Source organism: Athene noctua, chromosome 30 (assembly GCF_965140245.1).
Source record: "Athene noctua chromosome 30, bAthNoc1.hap1.1, whole genome shotgun sequence".
Classification (NCBI taxonomy): domain Eukaryota; kingdom Metazoa; phylum Chordata; class Aves; order Strigiformes; family Strigidae; genus Athene; species Athene noctua.
This window is the reverse complement of record NC_134066.1, coordinates 1,789,249-1,806,458: the sequence shown is the minus strand read 5'-3', so window position 1 is coordinate 1,806,458 and position 17,210 is coordinate 1,789,249. Positions and strand designations below refer to the sequence as shown.

General features: G+C 69.3%; 2 protein-coding genes across 2 annotated transcripts; one reads left to right on the top strand and one right to left on the bottom strand.

The window, feature by feature from the left end:
* The first annotated feature begins 1,503 nt into the window (after nucleotides 1-1,503).
* Nucleotides 1,504-9,303, top strand: ZNF385A (zinc finger protein 385A). The gene is made up of 8 exons (XM_074929459.1): nucleotides 1,504-1,609; nucleotides 2,039-2,145; nucleotides 2,945-3,042; nucleotides 4,380-4,532; nucleotides 4,631-4,848; nucleotides 5,567-5,732; nucleotides 6,775-6,867; nucleotides 7,765-9,303. The coding sequence occupies exons 1-8, from the start codon at nucleotides 1,515-1,517 to the stop codon at nucleotides 7,993-7,995; spliced, it is 1,161 nt and encodes a 386-aa protein (XP_074785560.1). The 5' UTR covers nucleotides 1,504-1,514; the 3' UTR covers nucleotides 7,996-9,303.
* A 956-nt stretch (nucleotides 9,304-10,259) lies between these two features.
* On the bottom strand, nucleotides 10,260-13,453 carry COPZ1 (COPI coat complex subunit zeta 1). The gene is given in 10 exon segments (XM_074929469.1): nucleotides 10,260-10,354; nucleotides 10,640-10,678; nucleotides 10,780-10,831; nucleotides 10,959-11,036; nucleotides 11,441-11,496; nucleotides 11,783-11,832; nucleotides 11,835-11,873; nucleotides 11,984-12,065; nucleotides 12,387-12,455; nucleotides 13,347-13,453. Coding segments are annotated over 10 exon segments (531 nt in total). The 5' UTR covers nucleotides 13,365-13,453; the 3' UTR covers nucleotides 10,260-10,306.
* Between the last annotated feature and the right edge of the window lie 3,757 nt (nucleotides 13,454-17,210).

Genomic DNA, 17,210 nt, shown 5'->3' with positions numbered 1-17,210 from the left:
CCACCCGGCGCGGTGTCACCCAGTCGCGGTGTCACCCGGCGTGGCCGACGCGCTGCACTGCCCGTGCCCCCCGCCGCGGGCACCTCACTTTGCACTGACCCTGCGCCCGAAGGGGGGGGGGTTTTTTGGGGTGGGGGGGTGGGGGGGTGGGACAGGACGACTCCAACCTCCCCCCCACCCCTCCCTGTCCCTGGGGTGTCCCCGGGGTGTCCCGTCCCCGGGGTGCGGGGGGGGTGATTGCACTAGCGCGGGGGGGGTGGGGCCGGGGGCACAGGCGGGCGCTGGGGGGGGGGGGGGGGGCGGGTAGCGGCTTCGGTTTGTATTTAATTTGGGGGGGGCGGCCTCAGGGCCCCCCAATAAATGTGTCTGACCCAGAGATGCAGCACAAGGGGGCACGGGGGGGGCACACACGTGTGTCGGGCTGGGTAAGAGGGGGCACACACGTGTATTGGGGGGGCACACGCATGTAGCAGGTCCCGTATGGGGGGGCACACATGTACTGGGGGGACACACGCATGTAGCAGGTCCGGTATGGGGGAGCACACGTGTACTGGGGGGGCACATGCGTGTGCTAGGCTAGGTAAGGGGGGGCCACACGTGTAGCGGGGGAGCCACATACGTGTGCCAGGTCAGGTAAGGGGGGGCACAGATGTACTGGGGGGGCACACACATGTGCCAGGTTGCGTATGGGGTGCACACGTGTAGTGGGAGAGCACATGCATGTGTCAGGTTGGGTATGGGGGGGGCACACATGTAGTGGGGGGGAGCACACGCATGTGTCAAGCTGGGAATGGGGGTCACACATGTACTGGGGGGGGCACACACGTGTGCCAGGTAGGGTACAGAGAGGGAGCACATGTACTGGGGGGGCACACATGTGTGCAGCTCAGGTATGGAGGGGGCACACGTGTACTGGGGGAGCACACGCGTGTGGCACGCTGGGCATGGGGGTCACACAGGTACTGGGGGGGGCACACATGTGCCAGGTCGGGTACAGGGGGGGGCCACATGTGTACTGGGGGCAGCACATACATGTGCCAGGCTGGTCATGGAGAGAGCACACGCGTGTGCCAGGCCGGACACGCCTGATCGCACACGCGTGTGCGGGGGTGTCGGGTGACGCCATTACCGCCCTCATTAGCAGCCGGGACGCGTCGGGCATCAATAATTCATCCCCCCCCCGTGTCCCCCCCCCCCCGGCTCCTCAACCCCGGGCCCGCAGCGCTGCGGGGGGGCCCCCCCGAGCCACCCCCCCATCACGTGACTCACCAGCTTGGGGGGGGGGGCGCATGCGCGACGTGGGAATTTTATGGAGGGGGGGGGCAGCACCCACGGGGGGTTTCGTGCGCTTTAGTGGGGGGGGCACCCACGGGGGACGAGCCGCACCCCGACGCGAGTTCACACCCCCCCCACACCCCCCCCCGCGGGGTGTTGCGTGGGACGGGGGTGGGGCGGGGTGGGGGCTGGTTGCCATGGGAACCGCCCCCCCCCCCCGCGCACACGCGTGTCCCGACATGTGCGTGTCCGCGCCCTCCCCTGCGCCTGCGCCGGACGCCCCCGCCGCGAGGCCGCCGCCGTGGGGACGCGCGTGGCGCGGGGGGGGGGACACGTGAGTGACCGCGGACACGGCGGGGGGGTGGCCGGGAGGTGAGGGGGGGGGGACACACTCACACGGACACGCGTGACTGGGAACACGCGTGTGAAACGCGCCCCCCCCCCCCCCCTTCCTTCACCGGCGGCTGCCCCACTTCTTTGCGGCGCCATTGGCTGGGCCAGGCGCGGGGGCGGGGACACACACGGGGGGGGGGGGACACGCGGGGACAACCCCACCGGGTCGCCGCCGCCGCCGCCACCAACCGGGGCCGGGGGGCCCCCTCAGGTAACACCCCCCCCCCCCCCCCTTCTCTCGCAGCCCGCCGGTGGGAACCGGGGGATTTTGGATTTTTTTGGGGTGTCCGAAGGGAAAAAGGGAAAAGTGGGGGGGTCGCGCGGTGGGTGTCGGGCCCCCCCCGCACACACTCTGACCCCCCCCCCCCAGGCCGGGCGATGCTGCGGGCCCCGGGGCCGCTGGGGCCGCCCCCCGGCCGCCTCCTCCTGCCCGACGCCGCCGCCGCTGCCCTGCGGCTGCTGCCGCCGCTGCCCGGGGTGAGTCCTTGAGGGGGGGTCCCGGGGGGGGGTCTTGGAGGATTTTGGGGGGGGTTCCGGGGTTCCTACAGCCCCCCGCGGGGTCTCGGGGAAGGAAAAAAATAAAAAAAGGGAGAGGTGGGGGAACCGCGTTAAGAGGGGGGGGGGGGGGACCGGGCCGATGCGGAGCGGACGTTGCGGGGGGGTGAAAGGGGGGGGCGGAGTCTTCCCGCCCCCTCCCGGCCGCCGTACCGGACCCCCCCGCGCCCCCCCCCCCCTTCACCCTCACCCCCCCCCCGCCCCGGGCCGGGCCCCGCCGCCGCGTTCGGGGTAAGGGGGAGCGGGGGGGGGGGGGGGGGGCGGCCGTGGCGGCGCTGGGGACCCCGATACCCCCCCCCGGCCGCGGAGTGGGACCCCGGGGGCTGTGATGGGATTCCCCCCCCCCACCCCACAACCCGCTGGGGGACCCCGAGGCCGTGCCGGGGGGGGGGCAGGCGGGCGGGCGGGGCCCGTCCCCCGGGTTTGGGCAGGGAGAGATTCCTGAGCTGCTACGAAATGGGGCGGGGGGGGGCCCAAGGCGCTGTGTGCGTGTCCCCCCCCTTCCAGCACACACGCTGCCCCCCCGAACCCCCCCCACCTCACAGTGACCCCCTGAGCACCCCCAGCCCACCCCGCTGTGCCCCCCCCCACCCCTCCCATAGCCCCTGGTGTACCATGGGGGTGCCGGGGTGGTTTTGGGGGGTTGGGGGGGGGGGGGGGGTAGGGGTGCTGCCCCCCCCCGCGCCGGGGGAAGGATGCGACCCCCCGCCCTGCGCCGCAGATGGAGCCGGTGCCGAAGGCGGTGCTGGGGCGGCGCTGGCCAAGCCCCGGCGCCCCGTCATCGCCTGCAGCGTCTGCCAGATCCGCTTCAACTCCGAGGTGAGACCCCCCCCGGTCACCTGGGACCCCCCCCGGTCACCTGGGACCTCCCCCCAGTCACCTGGGACCCCCCCTGGTCACCTGGGACCTCCCCCCGGGCACCTGGGACCTCCCCCCGGTCACCTGGGACCCCCCCGGTCACCTGGGACCTCCCCCCGGGCACCTGGGACCCCCCCCCGAGCACCTGGGACCCCCCTGAGCACCTGGGACCCCCCCCGGGCACCTGGGACCCCCCCAAACACCAGAGAACCCCCCCCCCCTTGCACCAAGACCCCCCCACAAACACCTGGGACCCCCCTGGGCACCTGGACCCCCCCCCTAAAACCTTGGTTCCCCCCTGCAGGCACCTGGGACCCCTCCCCAGGTACCTGGGACCCCCCCAAACACCTGGGAAACGCCCCCCAGGGTACCTGATGCCCCCCCCAAGCACCCAGGACCCCCCCCCAGGCACCTGGGACAGCCCCCCCTCCCAAATCTGGGTCCCCCCCAGCCTGGGTTCAGCCCTGGTTTGGGGGGGGTGGGGGGCGGCTCCGCTGCACCCCAGAGCTGGGACCCATGTCCTTGGGGTGGGGGTCCCCAGGGGTGGGGGTCCCCAGGGTGTCCCATGTCCCCGGTGGTTAAGGGACCCCACATTGGAGACCCTTGGGTGCCATGTTGGGTGCCATGTCCCCAGGGGTGGGGGTCCCCAGGGTTGGGGGTTCCCAGGGGGTCCCATGTCCCCAAGGTGGGGGTCTCCAGGTTGGGGGGGGCACTTGGGTGCCAAGCTCCAGGGGTGGGGGTCCCCGGGGTGTTCCATGTCCTCGGGTTGGAGGGTCCCCAGGTTGGGGGCCCCAGGGGGTCCCGTGTCCCCAGGGTTGAGGGACCCCACGTTGGGGACCCTTGGGTGCCATGTTGGGTGCCATGTCCTCAGGGGTGGGGGTCCCCATCATGTTTCATGTCCCCAGACTTGGGGATCCCCAGGAGTGGGGGTCCCTGGGGTGTCCCATGTCCCCGGGGTTGAGGGACCCCACGTTGGGGACCCTTGGGTGCCATGTCCCCAGGGGTGGGGGTCCTCAGGGTGTCCCATGTCCCCGGGGTTGAGGGGTACTGCTTACGAGTATCCATCTCCCCAGGGGTGGGGGTCCCCAGGGTGTCTCTTGTCCCCAAACTTGGGGGTCCCCATCGTGTCCCATATCCCCAGTTTTGGGGGTCCCCGGGGGTGTCTCTTGTCCCCAGTTTTGGGGGTCCCCGGGTTGTCCCACATCCCCAAGGCTGGGGGAGGGGGGGGGTGGGTCTGTGGGGTGTCCCCAAGGTGCCGGAGGTGGGGGTGACACGGTGCCCCCCCCCGCTGTCCCCAGAGCCAGGCGGCCGCTCACTACCAGGGGAACCGCCACGCCCGGCGCCTGAAGGGGCTGGAGGCCGCCCGCGCCCGCCGGGGGGGGACACGGGGGACACCCAGGACCCCCCCGGCCCCGCACCCACCCCGGCTGGGGAGACGCCCGACCACGCAGGTGGGTCCCTTTTTCCACCCCCCCCCAAAAAAAAACCGTGGTGGGGGTCCCTGTTAACCCCCCCCCCCCCCCCCCCCCCCCCTCCACTGTGCCGGTAGGTGATCAGCCCCCAGCGCCCGCAGCCCCGGCGCCCCCGGGCCCCCCTCGCCCCCCGTTCCCCCCCCGGCTGTGGCTGCGGAGGCACCGGGGGGGGCCCGGGGGGGGCCGGGGGGGGAAGAGGAAGAGGAGGAGAAGGCGAAGGCCAAGCGGCTGCTGTACTGTGCTCTCTGCAAAGTGGCTGTGAACTCCCTGTCACAGCTGGAGGCGCACAACAAAGGTGGGGGACGGCGGGGGGGGGCACGGGGGGGTGCTGCCGGGGGAGGGGGCGGGGGGCAGGAGGGGGATGGGGGCAACCAAGGGGGCGTCTGAGGGTCCCTGGGTGATGTTGAGGAGGGGTAGGGAGGGACTAGAGGACACTGGGGGGGGGGTCTGGGGTGCACACAGAGGTTGTGGGGGTGCAGGGGGGGTCTCAGGGGAAAGGTGGGGGGCCTGGGGAGGGCGCAGGGGGTGTGTCTGGGGTGCAGGGGGCTTCCCCGGGACAGAGGGTGACCCCCCCCATACACACCAGGTATGGGGGGTCTGAGGGGTCCTGGGTGATGTTGGGGGGGGGACGGACGGGGTGGTACTGGGGGACACTGCCGGGGTGGGGGGGACAGGGGTCCTTGTGGGTGTTGGGGGGGTCTGGGGTGCACACAGAGGTTGTGGGGGTGCAGGGGGGGGGTGTTCTGGAGGAGTCTGTGGGTGCAGGGGGGTCCCAGGGAAAGGTGGAGACACTGGGGGGTCCTGGGATACAGGGTGACCCCCCCCCCCCCCGCCACTGGGGGTCCGGGGGGTCCTGGGTGACATTGGGGGGGGTCGGGAGACACAGGGTGGCCCTGGGGGGGTGTCTGGGGTGCACACAGAGGTTGTGGGGATGTGTGGGGGGGGGTCTCTGGGTGCTGGGGCGTACCGGGGCACAGGGTGACCCCCCCCTCGCCCCCCCGGTGCGTGCGCAGGGACGAAGCACAAGACGCTGGTGGAGGCGCGCAGCGGGCTGGGGCCCATCCGCGCCTTCCCGCGCCTCGGGGGGGCTGCGGGGACCCCCCGGCCGAGGCCCCCGAGCGCTCCTTCCACTGCCAGATCTGCAACGTCCGCCTCAACTCCGAGCTCCAGCTCAAGCAGGTACCCCGGGACCCCCAAAGCACCCCCCCAGGACCCCCAAACCCCTCCCAGATACCCCAAACTCTTTCCCAGGACCCCCAAATCCCCCCCCCGGCCACCCCAAATCATCTCTGGGACCCCCCAAACTTCTCCCAGATACCCCAAACCTCCCCCCAGGACCCCCAAACCCCCTCCTGGGACCCCCAAACCATCCCTGGGACCCCCAAACTTCTCCCAGATACCCCAAACTCCTTCCCAGGACCCCCAAATTCCCCCCCCGGGCACCCCAAATCATTTCTGGGACCCCCCAGACTTCTCCCAGATACCCCAAACCTCCCCCCAGGACCCCCAAACCCCCTCCTGGGACCCCCAAACTTTTCCCAGATAACCCAAACCCCCTCCTGGATCCCCCAAACGTTCCCTGGGACCCCCAAATCTCTCCCAGATTTCCTTAACCTCTCCCCAGGACCCCCAAACCTACCTTGGGCACCCCAAATCATCCCTGGGGCCCCCAAACCTCTCCCAGATACCCAAAAACCCCCTCCTGGATCCCCCAAACCTTCCCTGGGAACCCCAAATCTCTCCCAGATTCCCTAAAACTCTCCCCAGGACCCCCAAACCCTTCCTGGGCACCCTCAAACCCCCTCCTGGGACCCCCAAACCATCCCAGGAACCCCCAACCCCCTCCCAGATAACCCAAACCTCAACCCAGGACCCCAAACCCCTCCTGGGCACCCCCAAGCCATCCTTGGGACCCCCAAACCTCTCCCACATCCCCCAAACCCCCTCCTGGATCCCCCAAACCTTCCCTGGGACCCCCAAATCTCTCCCAGATTCCCTAAACCTCTCCCCAGGACCCCCAAACCCCCTTCTGGGACCCCCAAACAATCCCTGGGACCCCCAAACTTCTCCCAGATACCCCAAAGCCCCCTCCTGGATCCCCAAAACTTTCCTTGGGAGGCCCAAATCTCTCACATAGATCCCCCAAACCCCTCCTGGGCACCCCTAAACTCATCATGCTGGGTCCCCCCTGAGCCCCCCCCCATGTCGTTCCCCCCCCCAGCACATCTCCAGCCGGCGGCACCGGGACGGGGTGGCCGGAAAACCCAACCCGCTGCTGAGCCGCCACAAGAAACCCCGGACCCCCCCAGAGCTGGTGAGTTGGGGGGGCCCCGGGTCCTATGGGGTGTCCGGGGGTCCCTATGGGGTGTCCGGGGGTCTCTATGGGGTCCTCTGAAGCGACCCTGGAGGCAGGGAGTGCCTGGGGTATTTTAGGGGGTGCCCTGTGGGGGGGTCTTGGGGTACCTGTGGGGTGTCTGAGGGTGTATCATGGGGTAGGGGGGTGGGGGGTCAGGAGTACCTATAAGGGTGACTTGGGGGGCTGGGGGTACCTATAGGGTGACAGGGGTGACGGGGGGTACTTACAGGATGACAGGGGGCACCTAGAGGGTGACAGGGGGGGCTGGGGGTACCTGTAGGTTGACAGGGACGTACCTATAGGGTGACAGGGGGCACCTATAGGGTGACAGGGGAGGCTGGGGGTACCTATAGGGTGACAGGGGGCACCTATAGGGTGACAGGGGAGGCTGGGGGTACCTGTAGGGTGACAGGGGGCACCTAGAGGGTGACAGGGGAGGCTGGGGGTACCTATAGGGTGACAGGGGACACCTATAGGGTGACAGGGGAGGCTGGGGGTACCTGTAGGGTGACAGGGGGCACCTAGAGGGTGACAGGGGGTCTGGGGGTACCTGTAGGTTGACAGGGGGTGACTAAATGGTGACAGGGGAGGCTAGGGGTATCTATAGGTGACAGGGGGCACCTGTAGGGTGACAGGGTGGGGCTGGGGGTACCTACAGGGTGACGGGGGGTACCTGTCAGGTGACGGGGGGGCTGGGGGTACCTCAGCGGGTGCCCCATGGGGTGATGAGCTTGAGAGTATCTATAGGGAGCCCCATGGGGCAGAGGGGGCCCTTGGGGTACCTATAGGGTGCTGGGGTTCTAGGGGCCCCCCCCTCCTCATCACTGACCCCCCCTCCTTGCCCCCCCATTACAGGCGCCGCTGCCCTTCCCCAAGGAGCTGCCGAAGGCGCTGGCGGGGGGGGGGCTGCTGCCGCCCCCCCTGGCCCTGGCAGCCGCCGCCGCCGCCATGGCCGCCCCCCACTGGCCCTGCGCCCCCCCGGGCCCCCCCTCCTGCCGGGGCCCCCCCCTGGCACCCGCCCTGCTGCGCCCCGCCCCCGGGCCCCTGCGCCCTGCCCACACCCCCCTCCTCTTCTCCCCCTACTGACACCCCCCTCCCCATGGCAACCGGCACCTGGCAACCGGTACCCAACCATCACCCGGGTCCAGCGGCTGTTACCTGGCAACCGGTACCCGGCAACGGCAACCAGCAACCACACGGCAACAGCCGCCCAGCAACCCCCCCACAGCACAACCCAGCGACTGTTGCCGTGGTGGTTACCTGGCAACGGCAACCATCCCAGAATGGCTACCTGGCAACGGTTTCCTAGCAACCAGCCACAAGTGGTTACCCAGAAATCTGCCTGGCAACACCCTGGTTACCTGGCAACAAGACCATGCCCATCCAGCAACCTGCCCGGCAACAGTTACCTAGCAACCTGCCGGCAACCCCCACCCCAGCAACGGTTACCCAGCAACCTGCCTGACAATGGTTACCTGGCAACAGGACCGGCATCCTGCCCAGCAACGGGCCCCCAGCAATGGTTACCCAGCAACCCTCGGAGCAATGGTTGCCTGGCAACTGGAAAATGTTTACCCAGTAACGGGACCCAGCAGCAGTTGCCTGGCAACAGTTACCTGGCAACGAACCCCTGCAATTGCACCTGGCAATGGTTACCTAGCAACAAACCCCAGCGGTGGTACCTGGCAACGGGACCCGGCGATGGTTGCCTAGCAACCATCTCCAGCATCCGACAAAGGGACCTGGCAACGGTACGTGACAGCGGTACATGGTGACGGTTACCTAGCAACGGTACACAGTGATGGTTGCCTAGCAACCACCCCAAGCAATGGCACCTGGTGACGGTACCTAGCAACCACCCCTGGCGACCCCATCTGGTGATGGTACCCAGCAACCAGCTACACCCAGCAACCGTCTCCTGGCAACCGCCCCTAGCAACAGCTCCCCCCCCCCCCCCCCCCCAAGCTGCTTTTTGGGCCCAGCGATTCTTTTTTAACTGGAATTGGGATATTTAGCAGGAAAACGATGAGCCCCCACCCCCGCCCCACTGCACAACTCCCGTGGGGACGGGAACCTCCCCCCCCACCCCAACCCTAGCACCCCAGGGTGGGGTGGGGGCCCACGGGGGGGGCGTTGGGGGGGGTCCCCAGCACACACAGACACACACACCCCTCCCCGACCCCCCCGGCACCTCAGGGATCTGCTAAGCAATCAGTGATGGCTCGCAGGGCAGGGAGCGCCCCCCCCCCCCAACCTCAAACCCCGGGGTGTGTGTGTGCCCCCCCACCCCCCCCACACCCTCAGGGGTGCCCCCCCCTTCCCCCCCCAAGCCATGACCTCTTGCACTGAGGGCAGCGAGCCCCGCACACGGCCTGGGGGTGGAGTGGGGGGGGGGGGCAACCCATCACACACACTCCCCCCCCCCCCCCCCCCAGCCCCCCCTCCACCACCCTGGGGCCCCCCCTCCCGGGCCCAGCCCATTGCAATAATGCGGGGGCCGGGGCACCCCCCACCCTGTAAATAACGTGTGTCGTTCCCCCCCCCCCCCCCCGAAGCCTGTGTCCCCCCTACCCTGGGTTCTGCCCCACAAGCACTGTGCCCCCCCCCCCACACCCTTGGTACTGGCCCCCCCATCACTGTGACCCCCTCCCCATATCCTTATCACCCCCCACTATCACTGTGCCCCCCCCCCCCAGCCTTACTGCCCATCACTGTGCCCCCCCGCTATCACTGTGCCCCCCCCCTTATCACTACAGCCGCACACGCCACCCCCCCCCCCAATCCTTATTGCCCTACAACTGGCACTGTGGCCCCCCCAAAACCTTGCACTGCCCCCCCCCTCACTGCACACACACCCCTCCGTTCTTTATTGCACCCCACTTGGCACTGGCCCCCCCCATTTCCCCCCCCCCCCCCAGTCAATACTGTGATTTAAGCAAAGCAATAGCAGGTGGGGGGGGGGGGGGGGCGGGGTTTTGGGGAGGGGGCACTGTTACCCTCCCCCACATCTGTCTGTCCCCGTGTGTGTGTGTGTGTGTCTGTCCCCCCCCCCTCAGCTTTGCCCCAATAAATGACGAGGTTTGAGCTTGTGGTTTCATTCGGGGGGGCTCCCATGTCCCCCCAGTGTGTCCCCCTGTCCCCATATCGCCCCCCAAAACTTGCTGCCCCCCCCTCTGTGCACCCACTTGTCCCTGTCTCCATCCTGCCCCCCCACACTCCCAGGGACACCCCCCCTCGCTGAGGGGGGACACCAGAAAGCCCCCCCCAAGCCACCCAACACCCTTCCTCGGGTTCCCCCCCCCCCCCCGGGGGGGGCGACGCAGGGAGAGACGAGGCAGCACACGGGAGTCGGTGTTGCAGGGGGGGTGGCATGTTGGGGGGCCGGGGGGGGGCCACGCTAACGCAGCAGCGACCACTTGATCTGCTCCTTTGCCGACTGCAGCACCTGTGGGGGGGGCGCGGGGGGGCAACGTTGGACATGGGGCACCCATGGGTGCTGGGGTGGGGGGCACCCATGGGCACCAAGGTAGGGATGGGGGATGGGGAGAACTGTCCGGGGGGGGGGGCATGCAGAGGGATATGGGGACAGCGGGGGTACCCAGGGACACCCAGGTGACACTTGGGGACACCCACGGGTGCAGGGCCTGCGTGGGGGGGTCAGAGGTGGGAGGGGGGGCACTGCCAGACCCATGGGGGGGTCTCGGAGTTGGGGGGGGGGGGTGGGACATACCTGCGACACTGTCTGCTCAGTGAGGGGCACGTCCTCACCCTGCAACACACAGAGGGAGGTGAGTGCCTGGGGGGGGCACCCACAGGCCCCCCATCACCCCCCCCCCCTCCCCCAGCACGGCCCCCCCCGGCCCCCCGTACCCGCACGGCCACGCGATGCACCACTTGCTGGGGGTCACTCTCCAGGACGACGCTGGGTGGGGGGGTGAAAAACAAAGAGACCTGTCAGCACCCAGTATCCCCCCAGCTGTGGGCACCCACGGGGGGGCGACAACAGCCCCCGGGGTGTGGCGGGGAGGGGGGGGCACGCAGACACTCACCCCCCATCCACAATCTCGTCCACAGCCAGGAAAAGCCCCTCCATGTTCTCCAGCAGCGCCCGCTTCTCCACGTTCTTCCTGGGGGGGGGTGTGGGGGGGCCGTGCCTGCTCAGCACCCATGGGCCCCCCCCCGCCAGGCACCCATGGCCCCCCCAGGATTCCCCTGCTGTGTCCCCCACAAACTGTGCCGGAGCCATTGGGGCCCCCCAGGTTCCCCCTTCCCAAGGAATATGAGTCCCCCCCAGGAATATGGGTGCCCCCCCAGGACCCACAGGCACTCCACCCAGGAATACAGGTGCCCCCCCAGGCCCTACAAGTGCCCCTCCCACAAATAAGTGTGTCAACTCCCCCCCCCCCACCCCACCACAGGCACCCCACCTACACAGGACCAGGGGTGTCCCCCCAGGACCCACAGGCACCCCACCCAGGAATATGGGAGCCCCCCCCCGGACCATGGGTGCCCCCCCCAGGACCCATCATACCGCAGCATCTGGCTGAGCGAGTCGAAGAGGCAGTTGAGGACGGCCGTGAGCATCAGCTGGGGGACAGCGGGGTCACACGGTGACACTTCCAGTTGGGGGCACCCTGAGGTGTCCCCCCACCCCAAGCCTGGTGGCACCTTCTCTGTGTGTGTGTCCCCCCCCCCCCGCCATCCTGGGACCTTTCTGTGTGTCTCCTGCTACACGCAGATCCCCCCCTCCCCGTGCTGTTACCCCGCCTGGCACCCCACTGTCCCCAACCCACCACCCCTGGGTGTCCCCCCCCCCCTGCCCTGGCACCCCTGGGTGTCCCCCCCACCGCCACCCTTGGGTGTCCCCAGCCACCTCGTTCTCATGGGAGCTGCCGATGACGTAGAAGTAGAGGTCGATGCTGCTTTGTAGACGACGGTGAGTCCCTCGAGCAGCGCGATCTCGCCTGCGGGCACAGCCCGGTGTCACCCCCACGGGTCCCCGCCACTGTCCCCAAGGGGGTGGCAGCCCCCCCAACCCGAGGGACACGCGTGTCCCCGTCCCCAGAACACGCACTGTCGGTGCGATGGGTCTTGTTGAAGATGTTTTTCTCGAAGGCTTTCTGCTCCTTGGCGCTGGGGTACATGTCGTCGTAGTACTGCGGGGACAGTGGCATGTGGGGACCTGGGCCACCCCCTCCCTGGTTCAATGAGCCCCCGTGGCCCTGCTCTGGGCCACCAACCCTGTCCCCACGCTCCTGTCCCCACCCTGAGCCACCAAATGTCCCCTTGTCCGTGCCGTGTGCCACCCCAACGTGGCCCTGCCCTGTGTCACATCCCAACCCTCCCAGTGCCACCGAGTGTCCCCACATCTGTGCTCCCCTGTCCCCGACATCTCCCTGGGGGGGGGGGGGGGGGGGGGGTGTCCCCATCGCCGTCCCCATCCCCACGTGTCACCGTCACCCCTCCGTGTCCCTCACCATGGCGAAGAGCCGGTCGCCATCGTTGTCCAGGATGATGACGGCTTTGACGGTGTAGAGGGACGGCTCCTGCGGGGACACGGCCACTGTCACCCCGCTGCCACCCCCGTTCCCGGGGACACGGGCACCCTCACCACCCCCCTGTCACCCAAACACCGCCTCGGTGGCACCGAGGACACCAGGAAGGAGCCTGCAGCCGGCACCCACGGGGGTCCCGGGTGGTGGCCGCTGCAGGGGCCAGGCCAGGGAGGATTTGGGGGTCCCTGTCCCCATCCCTGTCCCCGTGTCCCCGTCGATCCGGGTGCTCCCGAGCTCCCGGGACCAAGTTCTGTGATGCACTGACTGCCCGTAGCCACAGCCGGAGTGTAGGACAGAACCTCGCCCCGGGCGCTGCCAGGCCACCGACGGCCACCGACGGCCACCCCCGATGGCCACCGACACCCCCAGCAGGGACCCCGTGGGCACAGTCACCCCCCCCCACACACCCCCCCCCGGGGAATCGTCACCCCACGGGCAGGACAAGGACACGGGGGGGGGGGGGGGGGGGGGGGCGTGTGAGGGGCCATGGGCAGGGAGAAGCCCCCCCACTCACCCCCAGGGGCATTTACACCCCTTGTTGCCCCCCCGTTTACCCCCAGGGGCACCCTGGCATTTACACCACCCCCTCCGCCCCCTATTTACCCCCACTGCCCCCCTCCTCACCCCACAGGCACCCCCCACTCACCCCCCCATTTTTTACCCCCACTGGCAGCCCCCCCACTCACTCCATTGCCCCCTCCCCTCCCACTGGCAACCCCCCTTTCACTCCATTTTCCCTCCAGTTTACCCCCAGTGACACCCCCCGATTCACCCCCCACCGCCCGCCCCCCCGGACCCCAACTGCCTCCCCGCTGCCCCCGGGCCCCCCCCGCTCGCTCCGGTCTCCCCCCGCCCGCCCCTCCCGGCCCCGCCGACCCCTACCAGGATCAGCGCCTCCATTTTGCGCTCGCCGCTGCCGACGTGGAGCCGGAAGAGCGGCCGCCGCTCATTGGCTGTTCGCTTGTCAATCACAACACCGGGCACCGCCCCAACAGGTTGACTGGACGAGGCCGTGTCTGATCCGACCAATCGCTGCGCGTCTAAGGGAGGAGAGCGGGTCGGCTTTTCCCGCCCTTCCCGAGGCAGACGGTGATTGGAGGCGCGTCCCGTCCGTCACCGCCGCGACGCAACTCCCGGAAGCCGAGAGGGCGGTGCAGTTCCCATGGTGACCAGGGAAGCGCTGACGTCACCTTTTTGCCCGTTTTATTATCTGGTTGGCTGGCTCCCAAACCACGTGACCGGAAGCATTTTTTGCCTTTCAGCGCTTGGCCACGCCCCTAACGGGGTCACGCCCACCCTTCGATGGGCGGGGTTAGCCGTGACCTTTTGTGACCTTTGGCTTCGCTGGGGTCGGGTCGGGGTCGGGCATGGAGGGGGCGGGGGGGGACTTGGGGGGGTCGTAGGGACATGGGGGGGGGACGTGAGGGGACATGGGGGGATTGGGGGGACACTGGGGTACGTGGAGAGATTTGGGGGGGACTTGGGGGTGTCGTAGGGACATTGGGGTGTGGGGGGGGACTTGGGGGAACGTGGGGGGACAGGGGGGGACTTGGGGGGACATGGGGGGATGCGTGGGGACATGGGGGGGGTGGCGCGGAACGAGGGGACTCGGAGGGGGTGTGGGGGGGACTTGGGGGGTCATGAGGGGACATTGGGGGGAGACAGGAGATGGGGGGACATGGGGAGGAACTGGGGGACGTGGGGAGATTGGGGGGGGACATGGGGACACTGGGGTATGTGGGGGGACATGGGGGGACATGTGGGGATATGGGGGGGGAATGAGGGGACTTGGAGGGGGTGTGGGGGGGGACGTGGGGTATGGGGGGGGTCGTGGGGACATGGGGGGACATCGGGGTACGTGGGGGGACACAGGATGTGGAGGAACACGGGGGACTTTGAGGGGACACGGGGGGGGGGGGGTCAGGGACCCCCGGGAGGCCCCCAGCGCCCCTGGGGGGGTGACACAGGCCTGTGGGGTGCCACCGGCGTAGGGGGGAGGGGACACCCGGAGGCCTGAGTCCCCCCGGTGGTGGCGGGGGGGGGGCGGGGGGGGGGGCGGATGCCCTGGGCCCTGCTGATAACGCCTGGGGGGGGGTGGGGGGGGGTGTCCCACGTGTCCCCCCTGCGTCCCCCCCCCGTGGGGCCGTTGGGCAACCGCTGGTGGCTTCCTGCCACCGGGCCGCCTGCGTCCCCTGGGGGGGACAGACCGGGGGGGGGACGACACAGGAGTGTCCCCGTCACAGCCCCCCCCCCCCCCGTGTTCCCCCCCCCAGACCCCGTGTCCCCTTGTCCCTGTGACCCTCCCCGTGTCCCCCACCCACCCCTTGCCCTGTCCCTCTGACCCCCACTTGTGTCCGTGTCCCCCATTCCCCTGTGCCCTCCTGTCCCTGTCACCCCAGAAGTGTCCCCATGTCCCCCCTCTCCTGTCCCCGTGACCCCCCGATGTCCCCATGTCCCCCCTCTCCTGTCCCCATGTCCCCCCAATGTCCCCATGTCCCCCCTCTCCTGTCCCCATGACCCCCCAATGTCCCCATGTCCCCCCTCTCCTGTCCCCGTGACCCCCCGATGTCCCCATGTCCCTCCTTGATGTCCCTTTGACCCACCAGTGGCCCCATGTCCCCCAGTTTTGTCCCCCCACATCCTTTCCCCATCCCTGTGGCCCCATGTCCCCCTTTTCTGTCCCCGTGTCCCCCATCCCCGTGTCCCCCATGTCCCCTTATCCCTCTCCCCCCACACTTCCCCCCCTCCCTGCCCTGGGTTCCTGTGTCGTGTCCCCCCCCCCCCCCCCCCGCCGTTGTCCCCAAAGTGTCCCCGGGGCGGGGACCCGCTGGCAGCGGGCACGGGGCCGCCCTGGGGGCTGTCCCATGTCCCCGTGTCCCCACGTCCCGTGTCCCCACGTCCCCGCCGGGCATGGCCCTGCCCTGAGCACGGGGCATCAGGTGGGTCCCGGCGCCGGGGGGGGTGCACACGCGTGTGCAACGGGGGTGGGAGGAGGCGTGTGTCGAGGGATCGGAGCACGCGTGTGTCTGGGGAGGGATCACGTGTGTGCCAGGGTGGCCTGAGCACGCGTGTGCCCGTGTGTGGGTGCTTGTGCTGGTGCACATGCATGTGCCCGTGTGTGGGTGCTTGTGCTGGTGCACACGCGTGTGCCCGTGTGTTGTGCTTGTGCTGGTGCACACGCGTGTGCCCATGTGTTGTGCTTGTGCTGGTGCACGCGCACGTGCCCGTGTGTTGGTGTTTGTGCTGGTGCACACACGTGTGCCCCTGTCGGTGTGTTGGTGCTTGTGCTGGTGCATGCACACGTGCCCGTGTGTTGGTGTTTGTGCTGGTGCACACACGTGTGCCCAGGGGCCTGGGTATCAGTGCCCAGGTGTGCCCAAGGATCACGGTGTCGGTGCACACACGTTGTGTCAGGGATTGGTTCACACGTGTGTCCAGGGAGGGTGCACACGTGTGCCAGGGCATGCGCCTGTTTGTTTACATGTTTGTGCATGTGCTCACGTGTGCGCCGAGGGGTGTTGGTGCACAGCTGAGCCCCGGGGTCATGGCACAAGCATGTTCAGGGCAGGTGCACGCGTGTGCCCGTGGGTTTAACGTGTTTATGTCTGTACAGGTGCACGCGTGTGCCCAGGGATGGGGCTGTGGGTGCACACGTGTGTGCCTGCTGGGGTGCTTGTGCCAGTGCGTGTGTGTGCACGAGGATCGGGGTGTCAGTGCCTGCGTGGGCACAGGCGCGTGTGCGGGCACAGGCAGGGTGCAGGCAGGGTGCAGGCAGGACACAGGCAGGGTGCAGGCAGGGTGCAGGCAGGACGCAGGCAGGGTGCAGGCAGGGTGTAGGCAGGGTGCAGGCAGGACACAGGCAGGGTGCAGGCAGGACGCAGGCAGGGTGCAGGCAGGGTGCAGGCAGGGTGTAGGCAGGGTGCAGGCAGGACGCAGGCAGGGTGCAGGCAGGGTGCAGGCAGGGTGCAGGCAGGACGCAGGCAGGGTGCAGGCAGGACGCAGGCAGGGTGCAGGCAGGACGCAGGCAGGGTGCAGGCAGGGTGTAGGCAGGGTGCAGGCAGGGTGCAGGCAGGGTGCAGGCAGGACGCAGGCAGGGTGCAGGCAGGGTGTAGGCAGGGTGCAGGCAGGGTGCAGGCAGGACGCAGGCAGGGTGCAGGCAGGGTGCAGGCAGGGTGTAGGCAGGGTGTAGGCAGGGTGTAGGCAGGGTGCAGGCAGGACGCAGGCAGGGTGCAGGCAGGGTGTAGGCAGGGTGCAGGCAGGGTGCAGGCAAGGTGCAGGCAGGGTGCAGGCAGGGTGCAGGCAGGGTGCAGGCAGGGTGCAGGCAGGACGCAGGCAGGGTGCAGGCAGGGTGCAGGCAGGGTGCCAGCAGCCCGGTGGGGGTGACGGTGCCGAGGCCCCGGCTCAGCCCCAGGCGGAAACGGCCCCAACGGCTGCGGTGGGGGACCGGGGGGGTGTCACTTCCCCCCCCCCCCCCCAAACCTCCGTCACCACGGGGGCCTGGGGCTGTTATTGTGGGGTGACAGGGCGGTGACACTGGGGGGGTGACACTGGGGGGGTGACAGCCAGGACACATCGGTTGTTCCTTGTGCAACGTCCCCGGCGTTGGGCAACAGGGTGGTGCAAGGCGGGCGACGCCCCGGGGGGGGGCACCCATGGGTGGGGGCACCCCGCTACCCCACCCCAACTGCGGGGGGACACCCCGGGTCCCCACCCTGGCCCCCCTGCTGCACCCCAAAAGCAGAAGTG